The 19440-nt window shown below is 45.1% G+C and overlaps 1 protein-coding gene across 1 annotated transcript in view; it reads right to left on the bottom strand.

Annotated features, from left to right (window-relative positions):
- CAPZA2 (capping actin protein of muscle Z-line subunit alpha 2) overlaps positions 1 to 19440 on the bottom strand; it is a 260949-nt gene that overhangs the window by 111912 nt on the left and 129597 nt on the right. The window contains exon 6 of the mRNA XM_069228921.1: positions 7918 to 7997. Coding sequence (XP_069085022.1) covers positions 7918 to 7997 — 80 coding nt within the window. The remainder of the gene's footprint in view (positions 1 to 7917; positions 7998 to 19440) is intronic.

Genomic DNA, 19440 nt, shown 5'->3' on the forward strand with positions numbered 1-19440 from the left:
GTTTGGAAGTATACATTACCATTACCCATTGCTACTTCACTTTCACTCTGATTTAGGTTAGGTGGAAGATCTTGGAGGACCTGAATGTTCATTGTGAACCATGATCCAGCGAGAATCCAATACACACTCACAATTTACACATGGTATATATTAGACCGCTGCAAAACCTTCCCCCTCATCCATTATGAACAACTGAAAGTATATGTTCTAAACAATTCACCCACATCAATGCAGTTAGGAAGCTGCATACCTATGTCAAAAGCACCAAAAGGGTAAGCAATTTATAGATCCTGCAATACAAAAACAGGAAATACCACAACAATAAACGTGTGATAAATGGGTTCCGCCCCTTTTAAACTCCATGATTTTTTACTTTATGGGTTACCTTGCCTATGGACTTCTGTTGATAGCGAGTCTTACCCATTAAAAGCTCTGTTACAATGGTATGGGGGGGCTAGCTGCCAGAGTACACCTTTTAAGTTAAGGTCTACTGATGTAAAAACAAGATTAAGTGTCTCTGGGCTGGTTGCAATGGAACATCTGTGTACATAAGTGTCCAAACGTGGACGGGCTGAGCATATGACACTGCAGTCTTGTTCAACACGGTATCTGTTCCTAGGAAGCCAGTAGCAGACGTAACCCTTCAAGAGTTGGTGCTGATTTGTGCAGGTCTTGTATTAGGAGTGGCCATTAATACTGCGTGTATGTACATCTGTAGTGTGCTACAGTGACATATACACTATCAATGAAATCTGCACCAAACTACTGTTTCGCCACAGTTGAGCGTAAAGTCTCAGTCAATAAGTGGTAAATCAGGGTACCAAATGCAGTCCTGATATTAATTTCCACATAGCCTCAATTCTAGTGGCGCTTATAAAATGTATCATTTTTCTCTATCTTAGTGTCCAGTGAGTTTCAGGCCTTTGAGTCACCCAGCTGGGCTGGGGTAATTACCCTTGGCTAGGGGGCAAGCTGGATGATCAAAGCCCTCTATAAACTATACACCCATTTGTCAGAAATAAGGTTTGCTTTGTGGAGAGGAGAGGGTGGGTACAGAGTCTGCACGTGCTAATTATATTTCACCCTTTACCTGGCCAAGGAAGGTTTAATACCATAAAAATTGTTTTTTTTAAAAGAGTAGCTAGAACTCTGGATCTAGCCACATGAGCGGCTACCTGTTGATGGGAAGCAAACAGGCAGTTGTGACTGGGTTTAGGGTCTCAGACAAGGTCTTTCAACAGCCACTATGACAGCACCATCTTAGAAATTCCCAAAATGCTAAATGTTTGGAGGACAGGGCACATGGGCCAAGCTTCTAGAACTTTCCACCCCCACTTACAAAGCTCTGCACAAATGAGACACTTTTGAGAACAGCCTGGACATAGAAGAAGTAACATCAGAGGAATACTCAGCTGGAAGAGAGAAGACCCCGACTCCTGCATAGATGGTTTCAAAACCTTCAGACTTCAGTTGATGCCCAGGGACTAGGATGTGTTCTCCTGCGAGAGGTACCTGTTCCCTACATCCTCTGGGAGACAGAAGAGGGATGCACCCCGCTGGGGAGGATCCTGGTGGGCTCCCCAGAATGTTCTGTGGACTGGTACTGCAGAAGTGGTACCTTCCAGAGGGGGACTCTGGACTTGTGCTCTGCAAGTAGCCAAAGAGGCCAAGGGACCTGGAGGGTGCAGGCAGTGAGGACACTCGGCCTTGGGGGTGCTGCTAATGAACACCTTGGACATAGGAGCAGTTCCAGGCACCCAGACAAGAAAGTGATCCTGCGCAAAGGAGGAGTGCAGTGCAAATCAAGCCCCTCTAGGGTTGCAATGTTTTAGAGGGCAGGAGACTAATCAACGCACTTGGTAACTAGAAATTGCCACCAGGAGCAAAACAAAACTTTCAATGTCCAAATGGGTCCACTGTGGCCCAAGGAAAGCATGAAAGAAAGAAGTCTGGTACCCTAGGGGACAGGTCAGGCATGGTATCCCTCCAGTTTGTACGATCGTAAGACGGGGGTGGGTAGAGGTGGGGGCTATCTTCCAGAGGATTCAAAGCAAAAGAAAATGGTCTGGGGGTGGGGGCATGTGCAAGCATGCATCCTTCACCCTCATTTTTTATTAAGGGTGCCCCAGGGGCTCCTCATCGCCCCAGAAACAGATGAAGAACCCAAACAGACATGCTGAAGCAGGATAATTAAGTGTCACTGTGCTTGAGGGGAGAACTGCCCTTGAAGAGACCAGTGCTGGGGGCACACTGCCATGCCACCTTCTAATCGCCATGCATTGTCTTGGTGGAGATGGAAGAGTGCTGAGGCAGGAACCCGCTTGTAGCCATGGGTGGTAAAGAAGTTAAGCTGCTACTGCGCTGGCCGTATACAAAATTGCAGTGTGTGAGGAGCAGCTGGATCCACAAGGGCTCTGGGGCTCCCTCATATCTCCTATCAAAAATAGGAAAACGATGCTCCAACTGGGAGTGGGGCACCTTTAATAAATATTTTCTTTTTTTCCAAAAGCCACCAAACGAAAAAAGGACCCTTTGCCCTGTGGTAGTAGCATCAAAGGGTTGCTGTAGGAGCTGATTCTCTGAGGCAAGTGAGCACCACATAACCCATTGCAAATAGGTGAAAATGCATTTTTATTGTGGAGCTTCCAAGACCACTCACATGTCTGACTGATTTCTGGGGCTACCAAGCGTGAGCAGCGAACTCCCTAGACTTTAAAAAGTTACCATAAGTCTTTGAAGGGGTCAAATTAGTGCCCTGGGGGAAATTTCATCTGGTTTCAGAGTCTCTTGTGTGAGTACAATTTAGTGGCCCCAAGGCTGCGTAACAGCTTATTAAAAATAGCCCATGCCCATAGTTTAATGAAACTGGAAATGCTTTATTGACAATGAGAAAGAGAATCATTACATGTTTTAATGAAGGTCTATAAAATATTTTGAAATGTATTATTGTCAATGACAAGCTTAGCAGTGCATTGTCACAGGTTTCGATGAAGGTCATTAAATGTTCTGAAATGTTTTATTGATGATCACAAAGTTTGCAACGAATCATTCCATGCTCTAATGGATGTCCCTATAAGATAGTATCATCTATGATGATCTTAACAGTATTGCGCTGGTTTATTGTGACACATTTCTGCTTTTATTAATGTGAGGATACCCTGACGAAGACCGCAGGCCTGCATTTTGAGAACTACACACAATTACACTGTGTCTAGTATTGGTGCAGTGTATTGAAGTTATATGGTTCAGGGCTCGCTAGGGGTGTGAACTGTTTGGAGGGTTTCACCATACATTTTTTCAACTAATATGTTTGCATTTGTAAAATGTGTAAAACATACCATTTCTTTTTATAAGTAAAAGCACTGACTCGAGTTGATTAGAAATGTGTTCTGTGCCAGAGGACTAGGGTACTAGCCACCACTATCTCCCTGGAGTATGCCTATGACTGCTCAGCCTCATCTTGAGAAAGTCAAGTGCTACAAAGGGGGGCTTGGTGCACAGTATAAATGAGGCTGTGGGCTTATTACTTGTGACGATGCCACATCCTTTTCAATTCATAACCAACTTCCTTACAATAGGATATAGCAACGAGGAAAATCGTTTATTTTACAGTGCAAAACGAAAATGGAGAAAAGCAGTGCACTATAAAAATGAGTGCCTATCTCCTTGGTCCAAACAGATCTGCCTCTAAAAATGATGAACAAAACAAAAATTTAACAAAATAAAGCATCACCACAATTGCTGGCTGAAGTCATTTATTGCCTTGATCTTTAGAAAGGAAAGATAGTAAGCAAACATTTGCATAAATTTATAAGTAGTGCTTGACATTTTGGGCACTGAATTCATTAAAAAAAGGAGTTGTTCTCCAGTGATGGTACATATACTCCTGCTTTATTTTGATGAGAAAACAACAACGTGCTACAGCTGAGCTTTATGATGTGTAGATTACCACAGGAAACGTTATCCTACTTAGAAACAGGCTTGGCTTAAATGTTTTGTGGACAAACAATACTCTAGTCAGTTTCTCATTGCACTAGTGTGGGAAAATGGATCCCTGTTGCAGTTACCCCCCACTTTTTGCCCGATATTGATGCTGACTTGACTGAGAAGTGAGCTGGGACCCTGCTAACCAGGCCCCAGCACCAGTTTTCTTTCACTAAAAATGTACCATTGTTTCCACAACTGGCACACCCCTGGCACACAGATAAGTTCCTTGTAAAAGGTACCAGTGGTACCAAGGGCCCTGTGACCAGGGAAGGTCTCTAAGGGCTGCAGCATTTGTTGTACCACCCTCAGGGACCCCTCACCTAACACATGCACACTGCCATTGCAGATTGTGTGTGTTGGTGGGGAGAAAAAGGCAAAGTCGACATGGCATCCCCCTCAGGGTGCAATGCATACAAAATACTGCCTGTGGCATAGGTAAGTCACCCCTCTAGCAGGCCTTACAGCCCTAAGCAGGGTGCACTATACCGCAGGTGAGGGCATAGCTACATGAGCAACATGCCCCTACAGTGTCTAAGTCTCTTCTCAGACATTGTAAGTACGGTGTGGCCATATTAAGTATATGGTCTGGGAGTTTGTCAAAAACGAACTCCACAGTTCCATAATGGCTACACTGAATACTGGGACGTTTGGGATCAAACTTCTCAGAATAATAAACCCACACTGATGCCAGTGTTGGATTTATCAAAAAATGCACACAGAGGGCATCTTAGAGATGCCCCCTGGATTTTACCCAATCCTTCAGTGCAGGACTGACTTATCTGTGCCAGCCTGCTGCTGAGAGATGAGTTTCTGCCCCCCTGGGGTGAGAGCCTTTGTGCTCTGAGGACAGAAACAAAGCCTGCACTGGGTGGAGGTGCTTAACAACTCCCCCTGCAGGAACTGTAACACCTAGCAGTTAGCCTCAAAGGCTAAGGTTTCGTGTTACAATGCCGCAAGGCACTCCAGCTAGTGGAGATCCCTGCCCGCTGGACACAGCCCCCACCTTTGGCAGCAAGTCCAGGAGAGATAATGAGAAAAACAAGGAGTTACCCACCAGTTAGGACAGCCCCTAAAATGTCCTGAGCTGAGGTGACCCCTGCCTTTAGAAATCCTCCATCTTGATTTTGGAGGATTCCCCCAATAGATTTAGGGATGTGCCCCCCTCCCCTCAGGGAGGAGGCACAAAGAGGGTGTAGCCACCCTCCAGGACAGTAGCCATTGGCTACTGCCCCCAGACCTTAACACACCCCTAAATGTAGTATTTAGGGGCACCAAAGAACCCAGGAAACCAGATTCCTGCAACCCGAACTACAAAGAAGGACTGCTGACCTAAAAGCCTGCAGAGACGACGGACGATGACAACTGCTTTGGCCCCAGCCCTACCGGCCTGTCTCCAGAGTCGAAAACCTGCAACCAGCGACACATCCAACAGGGACCAGCGACCTCTGAAGCCTCAGAGGACTGCCCCGACCCCCAGGACCAAGAAACTCCTGTGAGCAGTGGCTCTGCGCAAAAACAGTAACATCTGTGCAACAAAGGAGCAACTTTCAAAGAACTCACTCTTCCCGCAGGAAGCGTGAGACTTCACACTCTGCACCCGACGCCCCCGGCTCGAGGTCCAGAGAACAAACACCACAGGGCGGACTTCCCGGCGACTGCGACCCTGTCAGTAGCCCGAGACGACCCCCACAGCGACGCCTGTAGAGAGAATCCAGAGCTCCTCCTGACCACGACTGCCTGTAACAAGGGACCCGACGCCTGGACCAAGAACTGCACCCGCAGCCCCCAGGACCTGAAGGAACCGAACCTCCGTGCAAGAGTGACCCCCAGGCGACCCTCTGCCTAGCCAAGGTGGTGGCTGTCCAGAGAAGCCCCCCCTGTGCCTGCACCGCCAGAGTGACCCCCGGGTCCCTCCATTATTTCCTATCTAAAACCCAACGCCTGCTTTCCACACTGCACGCGGCCGCCCCTGTGCTGCTGAGGGTGTGTTTTGTGTGCCTACTTGTGTCCCCCCCAGTGCTCTACAAAACCCCTCTGGTCTGCCCCCCCTGAGGACGCGGGTACTTACCTGCTGGTAGACTGGAACAGGAGCACCCCTCTGTTTTTCATAGGTGCCTATGTGTTCTGGGCACCTCTTTGATCTCTGCACCTGACCAGCCCTGAGCTGCTGGTGTGGTAACTTTGAGGTTGCCTTGAACCCCCAACGGTGGGCTGCCTATGCCCAGTAACTGAGACTTGTAAGTGTCTTAATTACCTCACAATCTAACCTTTACTTACCTCCCCCAGGAACTGTTGATATTTGCACTAAGTGTCAACTTTTAAAATAGCTTATTGTCATTTTTATGTTATTGCTCTAATTCAAAGTTCTTAACTTACGTGTGTGGAGTATCTTGCATTTTATGTATTTACTTCAAATCTTGAACTTGTGGTTCTTAAAATAAATTAAGAAAATATATTTTTCTATATAAAAACCTATTGGCCTGGAGTAAGTCTTTGAGTGAGTGTTCCTCATTTATTGCCTGTGTGTGTACAACAAATGCTTAACACTACCCTCTGATAAGCCTACTGCTCGACCACACTACCACAAAATAGAGCATTAGAATTATCTAATTTTGCCACTATCTTACCTCTAAGGGGAACCCTTGGACTCTGTGCACACTATTTCTTACTTTGAAATACTATATACAGAGCCAACTTCCTACAACTAGTCTAAGACGAATGAATAAAGTGAACCATAATCCACTTGAAAGATTGTTCTGCTTTTCCTTGCTCTCTGGTCCAGGCTGAATGCCTCCTGGTTTTATTACAGCAATTAGCCATTGACGCAGAGCAGATCCCACCTTAAAAGGAGTAGATCACAGCTCACCTGACCAGAATCTTCAGCCTATTTATACGGATTTTTTCACCCTTTTAGACAACTAAAATCAAGAAGAGAGAGAGATATAGCTGAGGCTGTTGCAGATGCCCTGGGATGTTTTGAAACCCATTCATTAATGGAAATCTGCTGAACAGAGCCTTCAAAGACGAGCTGGCAACCCACGATGTGCAGTGGTTTCCAGCTTCTTTCCCCTGCTCAAGTGTGCAATTAGCTCTTCACTAGGTGCCTGTGAGAAAGAAGCAGATATTGTGTGACACAGCAGCATTGTGCAAGTTGGCATGTGTGCTCCCCGACTACATTTTGCCTTTGTCAATTCTTGTTTGATCATGGTATTTTGTTAAACTTTGTCAGAGGGAGACTGCCTGGCCGTCGCCAAAACGAAAAAAATTGTATAAGCAAACATTTTATTGGTCTCCAAAAGTACACATTGTCAAAGCAGTCCCTGGCTCCGAAGGGGACTGCTTTGTATGCTGATGTGCTCCTTGTTGAAGAGCGGAATAAATTCACAGTGAGTTAGCAAAAGACTGAAGTGAGCTGACCCAATGCCCCATGCTGTATTCTGCAGTGGGTGGAAATGGTTTGTGAATGACACTACAACAGAATTTTGTTTCAAATTTCATGTTACCAGGATGGGACAACAGCTGTGGTACACAAATAAACAGAGAAATGTCCTTGTCTCAATGGCAAGGACAAACCAATGGCACTCTGAAAGCAATTTCACTGGATCTTTTCCACACCACTGTGTGATAGAAGTGATACCATGTCCAGAAAGATTGTAGGGAAATCACTAGGTCTTCCTTGCCTGATTGCAATGTCAAATTTTAAGAAGCAAACCTGTATGTAACAAGACAAACTCAAACAAAAGGAAAACGGACATATCAAACTGGAAAATTGGTCTTCATAAAAAAAAAGCACGTTTTATGATATTCTTTTATTTGACCAAGTTTTTCTCATCCAGGTTGAACAGACACTTCTACATTATCTTTGTATCAAAATATAGCTCCAGTGCATTTATTTGGTGGGTACAAATGCTGGAATCTAGAATTACTCACCAAAAGTTTTTTGCCTGAAACTGGTGGCTTTCAATGCACGCTATAATTGTTTGCTGTCCGTCAATGGTTTTCCCATAAACCTTAAAAGAAAGATCATAAGGTTACAAATGTAAGCATGACTTAGTTGTGAACCTTCTTCATCTTCATAGGTGTTCATCAAAAAATGATACATCCCGAAACCATAAAATAAAATGTTTTATATGATGACAGATGAAAACATTCAAGCTGGCTTGGTTACTAACATTAAAAGTAAATATTTAACCATCCTCTTATTAACGCTCTTAAGCTGAAAGTGTAATCATCTGACAAGTGAATTATCTTTCCCTTGATCCTTGGCAAGCCAGAGGATAAATGCACAATCAGGCCCCCTCAAGTATTTTCTTTCCTTTCAGTAAAACATATAAACTACGCCCCATAAAACTTTACAGTTGTGTGTGTATATACACACACACACACACACACACACACACATATATATATATATTCCAACATGGTTTAGGAATTTGGTTGCATGAAGGAGTAGTGTATGATCCACAAGCAGACTCAAAGGTACTGTTAAAGGTACTAGCAGACAAAAAAAGAAGCAAGGCGTTTGTTTACTTTTTAAAACGTTTTGGGCTAACTGAGTTTTCCTCCTACCAAAAACAAAGAGTCCAGGCAGCCCATGTGTAAACAGGCTGCATCTAAAGAGGCCGAGTCACTGGAGAACAAGACGTATTTTTCCTATCTTTTTAGGAAACAACGTCCTTGCTCCCAGGTCCTATAGCATAGTGGTGGGATGCTGGTAACTAGCAGAATGCTCCCTTGATTGTCCTGCAGCAATGCAAAGGGAGCACAGAGTGGTGGGCCAGTTCCCAATCACGATGCAATTGATTGTTACAAAGAAACATGAATGTTTCAAGATAGTTCCGCCCACGAGCGGGGACCCCAGAGCCCTTTTTCACATTATTTCTCAAATGCAGATGTTCGCCTTTCTTCAGGAAGGCCTACAGAGTCACTTGAGAGAGAAAAATATTACGCAGCCTATAGTAACAGGCTACAATGGCCCAATTGTTATCTTTACTTAAAAAAAGGGGCCAGGAGATAATATATGTATATAATTTCATGTTTTTTTTAAAACAGCACAAATGTCTTTCACAAACCCTTTTTCGGTATAACACACAGATGAAGTAAGGCAGGGCGATATAGCGCCATAGGCTCCCATTATATGAGTTAAAATAGAGGCTGCGCCTTTAAGAACCCAGAGACCACCAGTATCCCATCATGCTGAGCAGGTGGCAGTTGCTTCAGTTCATTTTGAGGTGACGTGTGCGATATGGAAAATGTCACTTACCCAGTGTACATCTGTTCGTGGCATGTAGTGCTGCAGATTCACATGCTTTGCGTAAGTTCACCATCTAGTGTTGAGCTTGGGGTGTTACAAGTTGTTTTTCTTCGAAGAAGCTTTTTAGGGTCACAAGATCGAGTGACTCCTCCTCTTGGTGATAGTTCACATGGGCACGGAGTCCTTTGTTAGATTGTTCTCCGGCAGTAGGGTGAAGTAAGGAGTGAAGGATTGTATGGAAAATGTCACTTACCCAGTGTACATCTGTTCGTGGCATGATACGCTGCAGATTCACATGCTGTGCACTGTTCCTGCCATCTAGTGTTGGGCTTGGAGTGTTACAAGTTGTTTTTCTTCGAAGAAGTCTTTTCGAGTCACGGGACCGAGTGACTCCTCCCTTTCGGTTCCATTGTGCATGGGCGTCGACTGCATCTTGGATTGTTTTCCCCGCAAAGGGTGAGGTAGGAGTTGGTAAAGTAAGGATACTAGAGGTGCCCATGCAATGGAGTAGAAATGTATGTACATAGTGTGTAGTAAAGGGATATTTATTTACATATTTACAATTTACATGCAACTAAAACGGCTACAGGCTCCCGGGGAGGTGGGAGGGCGCATGTTAATCTGCAGCTTAACATGCCACGAACAGATGTACACTGGGTAAGTGACATTTTCCGTTCGATGGCATGTGTAGCTGCAGATACACATGCTGTGCATAGACTACAAAGCAGTAATCTCCCCAAAAGCGGTAGTCAGCCTGTAGGAGTTGAAGTTGTCTGAAATAATGTTCTTAATACAGCCTGTCCTACTGTGGCTTGTTCTGTTGCTAACACATCTACACAGTAATGATTAGTAACTGTATGGGGCGTAGACCAGGTGGCTGACTTACAAATCTCTGCCATTTGATATATTAACAAGAAAAGCCATTGTGGTGCCTCTTTCTAGTGGAGTGTGCCCTTGGTGTAATGGGTAATTCTGTTTTAGCTTTAAGGTAACAGGTTTGAATGCATGTAACTATCCATCTGGCAATGCCCTGTTTGGATATAGGGTTACCTGCATGATGTTTTTGGAAAGCTACGAACAATTGTTTTGTTTTACAAAATTGTTTTGTTCTGTCAATGTAATATATTAGCGCTCTTTTTATGTCTAATGTATGCAATGCCCTTTCAGCTACTGAGTCTGGTTGTGGAAAGAAGAATGGGAGTTCCACAGTTTGGTTTAGATGGAACGGTGATATGACTTTTGGTAAAAATTGTGGATTTGTACGGAGAACCACTTTATGTTTATGTATTTGTATAAAGGGTTCTTGAATAGTAAACGCCTATATTTCACTAACTCTTCGAAGTGATGTGATGGCTATTAGAAAGGCTACTTTCCAAGTCAAAAATTGGATTTGACAAGAATGCATGGGTTCAAATGGTGGGCCCATGAGTCGTGTTAATACAATATTAAGATTCCACGAAGGTACTGGTGGTGTCCTTGGGGGTATGATTCTTTTTAGTCCTTCCATAAAGGCTTTGATAACTGGGATTCTAAAAAGTGATTTTGTATGTTTAATCTGCAGATAAGCAGATATTGCAGTGAGATGGATTTTAATGTGGGAAAAGGCTAGATTTGACTTTTGCAAGTGTAGTAAATAACTTACAATGTTTTGTGTGGAGGCGTATAACGGCATAATTTGATTAGCCTGGCAGTAGCAAACACATTTTTTCCATTTGTTAGCGTAACAACTTCTTGTTGTGGGTTTTCTTGCTTGTTTAATGACCTCCATACACTCTTTTGAAAGGTTTAGATATCCGAATTCTATGACTTCAGGAGCCAGATTGAAAGGTTGAGCGATGCTGGATTCGGGTGTCTGATCTGTTGTTTGTGTTGTGTTAACAGATCTGGTTTGTTTGGTAGTTTGATGTGGGGTTCTACCGATAAGTCCAACAGTGTGGTGTACCACGGTTGGCGAGCCAACATTGGTGCTATAAGTATTACTTTGAGTTTGTTTTTACTCAGTTTGTTGACCAGATAAGGAATGAGCTGGGGAGGGGGAAAAGCGTAAGCAAATATCCCTGACCAGCTGATCCATAGAGCATTGCCCTTGGACTGAGGGTGTGGGTATCTGGACGCGAAGTTTTGGCATTTTGCATTTTCTTTTGTTGCAAACAGATCTATGTTTGGTGTCCCCCAGCGGTAGAAGGGATCTTGTAGAATCTGGGGATGTATTTCCCACTCGTGAGTTTGCTGGTGATCTCGACTGAAATTGTCGGCTAACTGATTGTGAATGCCTGGTATATATTGTGCTATCAGGCGAATGTTGTTGTGAATTGCCCAAAGCCATATTTTTTGTGCTAAGAGACACAGCTGTGACGAGTGTCCCCCCCGTTTGTTTAGATAATACATTGTTGTCATATTGTCCGTTTTGACAAGAATGTGTTTGTGGGCTAGAAGGGGTTGAAAGGCTTTTAGTGCTAGAAAGACTGCTAACAGTTCTAAGTGATTTATGTGAAGTTGTTTTTGCTGATTGTCCCACTGACCTTGTATGCTGTGATTGTTGAGGTGTGCTCCCCACCCAATCATGGATGCGTCTGTTGTGATAATGGCGTGAGGCACTGGGTCTTGAAAAGGCCGCCCTTTGTTTAAATTTACAGGGTTCCACCATTGAAGCGAAGAGTGTGTTTGGCGGTCTATCAATACTAGATCTTGTAGTTGACCCTGTGCCTGCATCCATTGTTTTGCTAGGCACTGTTTTAAGGGCCGCATGTTTAGCCTTGCGTTTGGGACAATAGCTATGCATGATGACATCATGCCTAGCAGTTTCATCACAAACCTGACCGTGTATTGTTGGTTTGGCTGCATGGTTGATCTTCTATTTTGTAACAATAGAACTCTTTGTGGACTTGGAGTGGCAATTGCTTTTTGTGTGTCAAGCGTTGCTCCCAGGTATTGTTGTATTTGGGATGGTTGCAAATGTGATTTTTGGTAATTTATAGAAAACCCTAGTTTGTGTAGAGTATCTATTACATATTGCGTGTGAACGTGACATTGTCATTGAGTGTTGGCTTTTATTAGCCAATCGTCTAGATATGGGAATACGTGCATGTGATGTCTCCTTATATGAGCTGCTACTACAGCTAGGCATTTTGTAAATACCCTGGGGGCTGTTATTCCGAACGGCAACACCTTGAATTGGTAATGTTTGCCTTGTATTACAAACCTGAGGTATTTCCTGTGAGATGGATGGATGGGTATGTGAAAATATGCATCTTTTAGATCCAGTGTTGCCATGTATTCCCCTTGTTTTAGTAAGGGGACTACGTCCCAAAGTGTTACCATGTGGAAATGATCTGATTTGATGAAGAGGTTCAGTGTTCTGAGATCTAAGATAGGCCTTAACGTTTTGTCTTTTTTTCGGGATAAGGAAATACAGGGAATAAACCCCTGTTCCTTTCTGGTGATAAGGTACTAGCTCTATGGCTTCTTTTGCTAGCAGTGCTTGGACCTCTATTTGTAATAGGGGTAAGTGTTGTATAGACATTTTGTGCGTTCTTAGGGGAACATCTGGAGGGAATCTTGTGAACTCTATGCAGTAACCATGTTGAATAATTGATAGGACCCACGTGTCCGTGGTAATTTGTGTCCAATTGTGGTAGTATTTGGTTAATCTCCCCCCCACCGGTGATATGTGTTGGGGAAATGCGACACTGAAGTCACTGCTTGCTACTAGGGGTTGGCTTGGCAGGCTGGAATTTCCCTCTTCCTCTTGGGAACTGTCCTCTGTAGGAACCACAAACCCCCCCCCTCTCTGGTACTGAGGCTGGTAAGTGGGTTTTGTTTGGGAGGTGGATGGTTCTGAGGGTTGTCTAAACCCTCCCCTAAATGAAAATGTCACTTACCCAGTGTACATCTGTTCGTGGCATCAGTCGCTGAAGATTCACATGTTGTGCATAGCCCGCCATCTGGTGTTGGGTCGGAGTGTTACAAGTTGTTTTTCTTCGAAGAAGTCTTTCGAGTCACGGGACCGAGGGACTCCTCCTCTTTGTCTCCATTGCGCATGGGCGTCTACTCCATCTTCGATTGTTTTCCCCGCAGAGGGTGAGGTAGGAGTTGTTTGTTAGTAATAGTGCCCATGCAATGGAGTGAATAAGTATGTACCTATTTAAGATTTAATATATTTACAAATGTACAAAGTTGAGGCTAACTTCCAAACGGCTACAGGCTCCCGGGGAGGTGGGTGGGCACATGTGAATCTTCAGCGACTGATGCCACGAACAGATGTACACTGGGTAAGTGACATTTTCCGTTCGATGGCATCTGTCGCTGTAGATACACATGTTGTGCATAGACTAGTAAGCAGTTATCTCCCCAAAAGCGGTGGCTCAGCCTGTAGGAGCGTGTAGGAAGTTGGCTCTGTATGTGCTATTTCAAAGTAAGGAATAGCATGCACAGAGTCCAAGGGTTCCCCTTAGAGGTAAGATAGTGGCAAAAAGAGATAATACCAATGCTCTATTTTGTGGTAGTGTGGTCGAGCAGTAGGCTTATCCAAGGAGTAGTGTTAAGCATTTGTTGTACATACACATAGACAATAAATGAGGTACACACACTCAGAGACAAATCCAGCCAATAGGTTTTTATATAGAAAAATATCTTTTCTTAGTTTATTTTAAGAACCACAGGTTCAAATTCTACATGTAATATCTCATTCGAAAGGTATTGCAGGTAAGTACTTTAGGAACTTCAAATCATCAAAATTGCATGTATACTTTTCAAGTTATTCACAAATAGCTGTTTTAAAAGTGGACACTTAGTGCAATTTTCACAGTTCCTAGGGGAGGTAAGTATTTGTTAGGTTAACCAGGTAAGTAAGACACTTACAGGGCTTAGTTCTTGGTCCAAGGTAGCCCACCGTTGGGGGTTCAGAGCCACCCCAAAGTCACCACACCAGCAGCTCAGGGCCGGTCAGGTGCAGAGTTCAAAGTGGTGCCCAAAACACATAGGCTAGAATGGAGAGAAGGGGGTGCCCCGGTTCCGGTCTGCTTGCAGGTAAGTACCCGCGTCTTCGGAGGGCAGACCAGGGGGGTTTTGTAGGGCACCGGGGGGGACACAAGCCCACACAGAAATTTCACCCTCAGCAGCGCGGGGGCGGCCGGGTGCAGTGTAGAAACAAGCGTCGGGTTTGTAATGGAAGTCAATGGGAGATCTAGGGATCTCTTCAGCGCTGCAGGCAGGCAAGGGGGGGGGGTTCCTCGGGGAAACCTCCACTTGGTCAAGGGAGAGGGACTCCTGGGGGTCACTCCTCCAGTGAAAGTCCGGTCCTTCAGGTCCTGGGGGCTGCGGGTGCAGGGTCTCTCCCAGGTGTCGGGACTTAGGATTCAAAGAGTCGCGGTCAGGGGAAGCCTCGGGATTCCCTCTGTAGGCGGCGCTGTGGGGGCTCAGGGGGGACAGGTTTTTGTACTCACAGTCTTAGAGTAGTCCTGGGGTCCCTCCTGAGGTGTTGGATCGCCACCAGCCGAGTCGGGGTCGCCGGGTGCAGTGTTGCAAGTCTCACGCTTCTTGCGGGGAGCTTGCAGGGTTCTTTAAAGCTGCTGGAAACAAAGTTGCAGCTTTTCTTGGAGCAGGTCCGCTGTCCTCGGGAGTTTCTTGTCTTTTCGAAGCCGGGGCAGTCCTCAGAGGATGTCGAGGTCGCTGGTCCCTTTGGAAGGCGTCGCTGGAGCAGGATCTTTGGAAGGCAGGAGACAGGCCGGTGAGTTTCTGGAGCCAAGGCAGTTGTCGTCTTCTGGTCTTCCTCTGCAGGGGTTTTCAGCTAGGCAGTCCTTCTTCTTGTAGTTGCAGGAATCTAATTTTCTAGGGTTCAGGGTAGCCCTTAAATACTAAATTTAAGGGCGTGTTTAGGTCTGGGGGGTTAGTAGCCAATGGCTACTAGCCCTGAGGGTGGGTACACCCTCTTTGTGCCTCCTCCCAAGGGGAGGGGGTCACAATCCTAACCCTATTGGGGGAATCCTCCATCTGCAAGATGGAGGATTTCTAAAAGTTAGAGTCACTTCAGCTCAGGACACCTTAGGGGCTGTCCTGACTGGCCAGTGACTCCTCCTTGTTGCTTTCTTTGTTCCCTCCAGCCTTGCCGCCAAAAGTGGGGGCCGTGGCCGGAGGGGGCGGGCAACTCCACTAAGCTGGAGTGCCCTGCTGGGCTGTGACAAAGGGGTGAGCCTTTGAGGCTCACCGCCAGGTGTCACAGCTCCTGCCTGGGGGAGGTGTTAGCATCTCCACCCAGTGCAGGCTTTGTTACAGGCCTCAGAGTGACAAAGGCACTCTCCCCATGGGGCCAGCAACATGTCTCTAGTGTGGCAGGCTGCTGGAACCAGTCAGCCTACACAGATAGTTGGTTAAGTTTCAGGGGGCACCTCTAAGGTGCCCTCTGTGGTGTATTTTACAATAAAATGTACACTGGCATCAGTGTGCATTTATTGTGCTGAGAAGTTTGATACCAAACTTCCCAGTTTTCAGTGTAGCCATTATGGTGCTGTGGAGTTCGTGTAAAACAGACTCCCAGACCATATACTCTTATGGCTACCCTGCACTTACAATGTCTAAGGTTTTGTTTAGACACTGTAGGGGCACAGTGCTCATGCACTGGTACCCTCACCTATGGTATAGTGCACCCTGCCTTAGGGCTGTAAGGCCTGCTAGAGGGGTGTCTTACCTATACTGCATAGGCAGTGAGAGGCTGGCATGGCACCCTGAGGGGAGTGCCATGTCGACTTACTCATTTTGTTCTCACTAGCACACACAGGCTTGTAAGCAGTGTGTCTGTGCTGAGTGAGGGGTCTCTAGGGTGGCATAAGACATGCTGCAGCCCTTAGAGACCTTTCTTGGCATCAGGGCCCTTGGTACTAGAAGTACCAGTTACAAGGGACTTATCTGAATGCCAGGGTGTGCCAATTGTGGATACAATGGTACATTTTAGGTGAAGGAACACTGGGGCTGGGGCCTGGTTAGCAGGGTCCCAGCACACTTCTCAGTCAAGTCAGCATCAGTATCAGGCAAAAAGTGGGGGGTAACTGCAACAGGGAGCCATTTCTTTACAGAGCGGAAGTAGTCTGAATGAAAATGTCACTTATCCAGTGTACATCTGTTCGTGGCATCAGTCGCTGAAGATTCACATGTTGTGCATAGCCCGCCATCTGGTGTTGGGTCGGAGTGTTACAAGTTGTTTTTCTTCGAAGAAGTCTTTCGAGTCACGGGACCGAGTGACTCCTCCTTTTGTCTCCATTGCGCATGGGCGTCGACTCCATCTTCGATTGTTTTCCCCGCAGAGGGTGAGGTAGGAGTTGTGTTGTAGTAATAGTGCCCATGCAATGGAGTGACTAAGTATGTACCTATTTAAGGTTTAAATAATATATTTACAAATGTACAAAGCTTAAGCTAACTTCCGAACTGCTACAGGCTCCCGGGGAGGCGGGTGGGCACATGTGAATCTTCAGCGACTGATGCCACGAACAGATGTACACTGGGTAAGTGACATTTTCAGTTCGATGGCATCTGTCGCTGTAGATACACATGTTGTGCATAGACTAGTAAGCAGTTATCTCCCCAAAAGCGGTGGCTCAGCCTGTAGGAGTGGAAGTAGTTTGAAATAAGGTTCTTAACACGGCTTGACCTACTGTGGCTTGTTGTGCGGATAGCACGTCTACACAGTAGTGCTTGGTGAACGTGTGAGGCGTAGACCATGTGGCTGCCTTACATATTTCGTGCATTGGAATATTTCCTAGAAAGGCCATGGTGGCACCTTTCTTTCTGGTTGAGTGTGCCCTTGGTGTAATGGGCAGCTGTCGTTTTGCTTTAAGGTAGCAGATTTGGATGCACTTAACTATCCATCTGGCTATACCTTGTTTTGATATTGGGTTTCCTGCATGAGGTTTTTGGAATGCAATAAATAGCTGTTTAGTTTTTCTGATGTTCTTTGTTCTGTCAATGTAGTACATTAATGCTCTTTTGACATCTAATGTATGTAGTGCCCTCTCAGCTACGGAATCTGGCTGTGGGAAGAATACTGGTAGTTCTACCGTTTGATTTAGGTGGAATGGTGAAATAACCTTCGGTAAAAATTTAGGATTAGTCCTTAGGACTACCTTATTTTTGTGTAGTTGGATAAAAGGTTCTTGTATTGTAAACGCCTGAATTTCACTTACTCTTCTTAGAGATGTGATGGCGATGAGAAATGCAACTTTCCAGGTTAGGAATTGTAGTTCGCAAGAATGCATAGGTTCAAAGGGTGGACCCATGAGTCTTGTTAAGACGATGTTGAGGTTCCATGAAGGAACGGGTGGTGTCCTTGGTGGTATAATTCTTTTGAGGCCTTCCATAAACGCTTTAATGACAGGTATCCTAAATAGTGAAGTTGAATGGGTAATCTGCAGGTATGCAGATATTGCTGCGAGGTGTATTTTAATGGAAGAGAAGGCCAGGTTCGATTTTTGTAAGTGTAGCAAGTAGCCCACTACATCCTTTGGAGATGCGTGTAATGGTTGAATTTGATTCTGATGGCAGTAGCAAACAAACCTTTTCCATTTGCTTGCATAGCAGTGTCTAGTGGATGGTCTTCTAGCTTGCTTTATGACTTCCATACATTCTTGTGTGAGGTTTAAGTGTCCGAATTCTAGGATTTCAGGAGCCAGATTGCTAGATTCAGCGATGCTGGGTTTGGATGCCTGATCTGTTGTTTGTGTTGTGTTAACAGATCTGGCCTGTTGGGCAACTTGACGTGGGGTACTACTGATAAGTCTAGCAGTGTTGTGTACCAAGGTTGCCTTGCCCATGTTGGTGCTATCAGTATGAGTTTGAGTTTCTTTTGACTCAATTTGTTTACTAGATATGGAAGGAGAGGGAGAGGGGGAAAAGCGTACGCAAATATCCCTGACCAGTTCATCCATAGGGCATTACCTTGAGACTGCCTGTGTGGGTATCTGGATGCGAAGTTTTGGCATTTTGCCATGCAAATAAGTCTATTTGAGGTGTTCCCCAAAGTTTGAAGTAAGTGTTTAGAATTTGGGGGTGAATTTCTCATTCGTGGACCTGTTGGTGATCTCGAGAGAGATTGTCTGCAAGTTGATTCTGGATCCCCGGAATAAACTGTGCTATTAGGCGAACGTGGTTGTGAATTGCCCAGCGCCATATCTTTTGTGCTAGAAGGCTCAGCTGCGGTGAGTGTGTCCCCCCCTGTTTGTTTAGATAATACATTGTTGTCATGTTGTCTGTTTTGACAAGAATGTACTTGTGAGTTATGATTGGTTGGAATACTCTTAGTGCTTGAAAAACTGCTAGCAGTTCCAGGTGATTTATGTGCAGTTTTGTTTGATGTACGTCCCATTGTCCTTGTATGCTGTGTTGATCGAGGTGTGCTCCCCACCCCGTCATGGAAGCATCTGTCGTTATTACGTATTGTGGCACTGGGTCTTGGAAAGGCCGCCCTTTGTTTAAATTTATACTGTTCCACCATAGAAGCGAGAGGTATGTTTGGCGGTCTATCAACACCAGATCTAGAAGGAGACCCTGTGCTTGTGACCATTGTGATGCTAGGCACTGTTGTAAGGGCCTCATGTGCAGTCTTGCGTTTGGGACAATGGCTATGCATGAGGACATCATGCCTAGGAGTTGTAATATCATTTTTGCTTGTATTCCTTGTGTTGGATACATGCGTTGTATGATCTTGTTGAAATTTTGAATTCTCTGTGGACTTGGAGTGGCTAATCCTTTTGTTGTGTCTATTATGGCTCCTAGGTATTGTTGTACTTTGCACGGCAGAATGTGTGATTTTGCATAGTTGATGGTGAAACCGAGTTTGTAGAGGGTTTGTATGACCTGATTTGTGTGGTGTGAGCACTTTGTCAGTGAGTTGGTCTTGATTAGCCAGTCTAGATACAGGAATACGTGTATCTGCTGCCTTCTGATGTGTGCAGCCACTACTGCTAGACATTTTGTAAAGACTCTTGGCGCGGTTGTTAAACCAAACGGCAATACTTTGAATTGGTTATGTATTCCTTTGAATACAAACCTGAGGTATTTCCTGTGCGACTGATGTATTGGTATGTGGAAATACGCGTCTTTGAGATCTAAGGTTGTCATGTAGTCCTGTTGTTTTAGCAATGGTAACACCTCTTGTAGCGTGACCATGTGAAAGTGTTCTGATTTGATGTAGGTGTTTAGTGTTCTGAGGT

Source organism: Pleurodeles waltl, chromosome 4_1 (genome assembly GCF_031143425.1).
Source record: "Pleurodeles waltl isolate 20211129_DDA chromosome 4_1, aPleWal1.hap1.20221129, whole genome shotgun sequence".
Classification (NCBI taxonomy): Eukaryota; Metazoa; Chordata; class Amphibia; order Caudata; family Salamandridae; genus Pleurodeles; species Pleurodeles waltl.